This window comes from Corvus brachyrhynchos, unplaced genomic scaffold (genome assembly GCF_000691975.1).
Source record: "Corvus brachyrhynchos isolate BGI_N302 unplaced genomic scaffold, ASM69197v1 scaffold85, whole genome shotgun sequence".
NCBI lineage: Eukaryota > Metazoa > Chordata > Aves > Passeriformes > Corvidae > Corvus > Corvus brachyrhynchos.
The window spans coordinates 963,156-966,212 of NW_008238634.1; the positions used below are offsets into that span (position 1 = coordinate 963,156).

At 62.0% G+C, this 3,057-nt stretch overlaps 1 protein-coding gene across 1 annotated transcript in view; it reads right to left on the minus strand.

Moving 5' to 3' along the window:
• The window catches only part of LOC103617754 (transcription factor COE4-like), a 20,423-nt gene extending 19,778 nt beyond the window's left edge, over positions 1-645 (minus strand). Inside the window, exon 1 of the mRNA XM_017737373.1 lies at positions 454-645. Within this exon, the coding sequence (XP_017592862.1) occupies positions 454-630 (177 nt within the window). The 5' untranslated portion in view covers positions 631-645. The remainder of the gene's footprint in view (positions 1-453) is intronic.
• Between the last annotated feature and the right edge of the window lie 2,412 nt (positions 646-3,057).

Below are 3,057 nucleotides of genomic sequence, written 5' to 3' on the forward strand. Positions count from 1 at the left end.
TTTGGGGGGAGCTTTGGGGGGTTATTTGGGATTTTTTTGGGCGGCTTTGGGGGTTATTTGGGGGTTTTTGGGGGGCGGGTTTTGAGGGTTTTTTTCAGGGACATTGGGGGGATTTTTGGAGGGCTTTGGAGGCTTTGTGGAGGCTTTTTTGGGAAGTTTTGGAGGTCTTGGGGAGTTGGGTTTTTTTGGCATTTTCTTGGGGGGAGGGTTTTTTTCAGGGAAATTGGGGGGATTTTTGGAGGGCTTTGGAGGCTTTGTGGAGGCTTTTTTGGGAAGTTTTGGAGGTCTTGGGGAGTTGGGTTTTTTTGGCATTTTCTTGGGGGTTTTGGGGGGTGTTTTTTGATTTTTTGGAGTTTTTTCGGGGGTGGGTGTTGGGGTTTCTTTTGGGGTTTTTTGGGGGGGTTTTTTGGGGAGTTAGGGAGAGGTTTTGGGGGGCTTTTTGGGGGCGCTCACCCGCTCCTTCTCCACGAAGTCGATGAAGCAGGGGCGCTCCACCTCCACGGGCTGGCCCTGCCGGTCATACATGGCCAGCACGAAGTGGAAGAAGTTGGACTTGCGCAGGTTGGCCGGCGGCTGCTTCTCGAAGTGAGCCCGGGCCAGCGACACCCCGCTGAAACAGGGCCACGGCATGTGGGGGGGACGGCCAGGACAGCGGGACACCCCAAAACCCAGCACCGCATCCCAGGGAACCCCAAAACCCAGCACCCGGATCCACATCCCCGAAAACCGCAGTCCTGGGGATCCCCGGCACCAGGAACCTCGAGCACCCCATCCTGGGGACCCCCAGTGTCCCAGGATATCCAGAACCCCATTCCCAGCACCCCCAGCACCCCATTACCAGGAACCCCAGAAGCTCCTCCATGGGACACCAGCACCCCATCCCAGGGACCCCCAGAACCCCATCCCAGAGACCCCAATCCCCGAGAACTCCAGTCCTGGGGATCTCCAGGACCCCCAGCACCAGGAACCCCAGAACCTCCTCCATGGGGCATTGGCACCCCCAGCTCCTCCATGGGGATCCGAGAACCCCAGTCCTGGGGACCCCCGGCACCCCAGAACTGGGAATCCCATCACGGGGGCCCCCAGTACCGGGACACGCAGAACCTCACCCCAGCACCCCATTATCAGGAACCCCAAAACCTCCTCCATAGGACACCAGCACCCCATCCCCAGCACCCCAAACCCCCAGCTCCCCATCCCTGAGAACCCCAGTCCCAGGGACCCCCTAATGCCCCATCCTGGGGAACCCCCAGCTCCAGGTACCCCCAGAATCCCGGCACGGGGAACCCCCAGCGCCCCATTCCCAGGATGCCCATCCTCGAGAATCCCAGTCCCAGGGATCCCCAGTACTGGGGTGGGACACTGGGAAATCCCATCCTGGGGACCCCTCAGCACCCCATTGCCAGGAACCTCCTCCATGGGACACCGGCACCCCGAGAACCCCATTCCCGGGAACCCCCAGAAGCCCATCCCAGGCACCCCCCGCACCCCATTCCCAGGAACCCCAGAACCTCCTCCATAGGACACCCCAGTACTGGGAGCCCCAGCACCTCCTCCACGGGACTTCTCCTCAGCACCAGCACCCCAGAACCCAATCCCAGCACCCCATTACCAAGACCCGCAGCACCCCAGTACTGGGACACCCAAAAACTCTACAGCGGAACCCCCAGCACCCCTTCCTGGGGACCCCCAGAACCCCAATACTGGGAGACCCAGAACCTCAGCACTGGGACACCCAAAAACTCAGCACCGGCACCCCCCAGCACCCCATCCCAGGAACCCCCAGTTCGGGGACCCCCAGAACCCAATTTGGGGACTCCCAGCACGAGGACACCTGGAAATTCAGCACCAGGACCCCAGCACCCCATGACCAGGAACCCCAGAACCTCCTCCATGGGACACCAGTACCCCGTCCTGGGGACCCCCAGCATCCCAATACTGGGACATCCAGAAACCCAGCACCAGGAACCCCAGGACCCCATCCTGGGCACCCTCAGCACCCCAGTACTGAGAACCCCAGAACCTCCTCTATGGGACACCAGTACCGCATCCCGGGAACCCTCAGCACCCCAGTACAGGGACCCCTGTAAATTTAGCACTGGGACCCCCAAAACTTCCTCCGTAGGACCCCTCGGCACCCCTTTCCAAGACCCCAAACACCCCATCCCAGGGACCTCCAGCACCCCAATACTGGGACATCCAGAAACCCAGCACCAGGAACCCCAGGATCCCCAGCACCGCGACACCCAGAACCTCATCCCCAGCACCCCAATACCAGGAACCCCAGAACCTCCTCCATGGGACACCAGCACCCCATCCCGGAGCCCCCCAATACCCCAGTACTGGCACACCCCAGGAGCCAGGAACCCCAGAACCTCCTCCACAGGACCCCCAGCACCACAGCACTCAGCAACACCCAAAACCTCAGCAACGGGACCCCCAACACCCCATCCGGGGAACCCCCAGAATCTCCTCCATGGGACCCCAGCACCCCAATACTGGGACATCCAGAACCCCAGCACCAGGAACCCCAGTACCCCATCCTGGGGACCCCCAGCACCCCCTCCTGGGGACCCCTGTAAATTCAGCACAGGGACCCCCAAAACCTCCTCCATAGGACCCCTCAGCACCCCTTGCCAAGACCCCAAACACCCCATCCCAGGGACCTCCAGCACCCCAATACTGGGACACCCAACGTCCCATTGCCAGGAACGCCAACACCTCCTCCATAGGACACCAGCACCCCATCCCAGGGACCCTCAGCTCTGGGAACCCCAATACCCCATCCTGGGGACCCCCAGCACCTCCTCCACTGGACCCCAGCGCCCCATCCAAGGGACCCCCAGCACCCCATTACCAGAACCCCCAGCACGATGTCCCCAAGACCCCCAGCAGCCCTTCCCAGAATCCCAGAATCCAGTCCCTGGGACCCCAGGCATCCTGGCCTGGAACCCCCAAAACCTGCAGCACCCCCTCCCCAGGGCCACCAGCCTGTCCCTAAATCCCTCAGGACGCCGTCCCACAGCCACCAGCCTGTCCCCAAAACCTCCAGCCCGT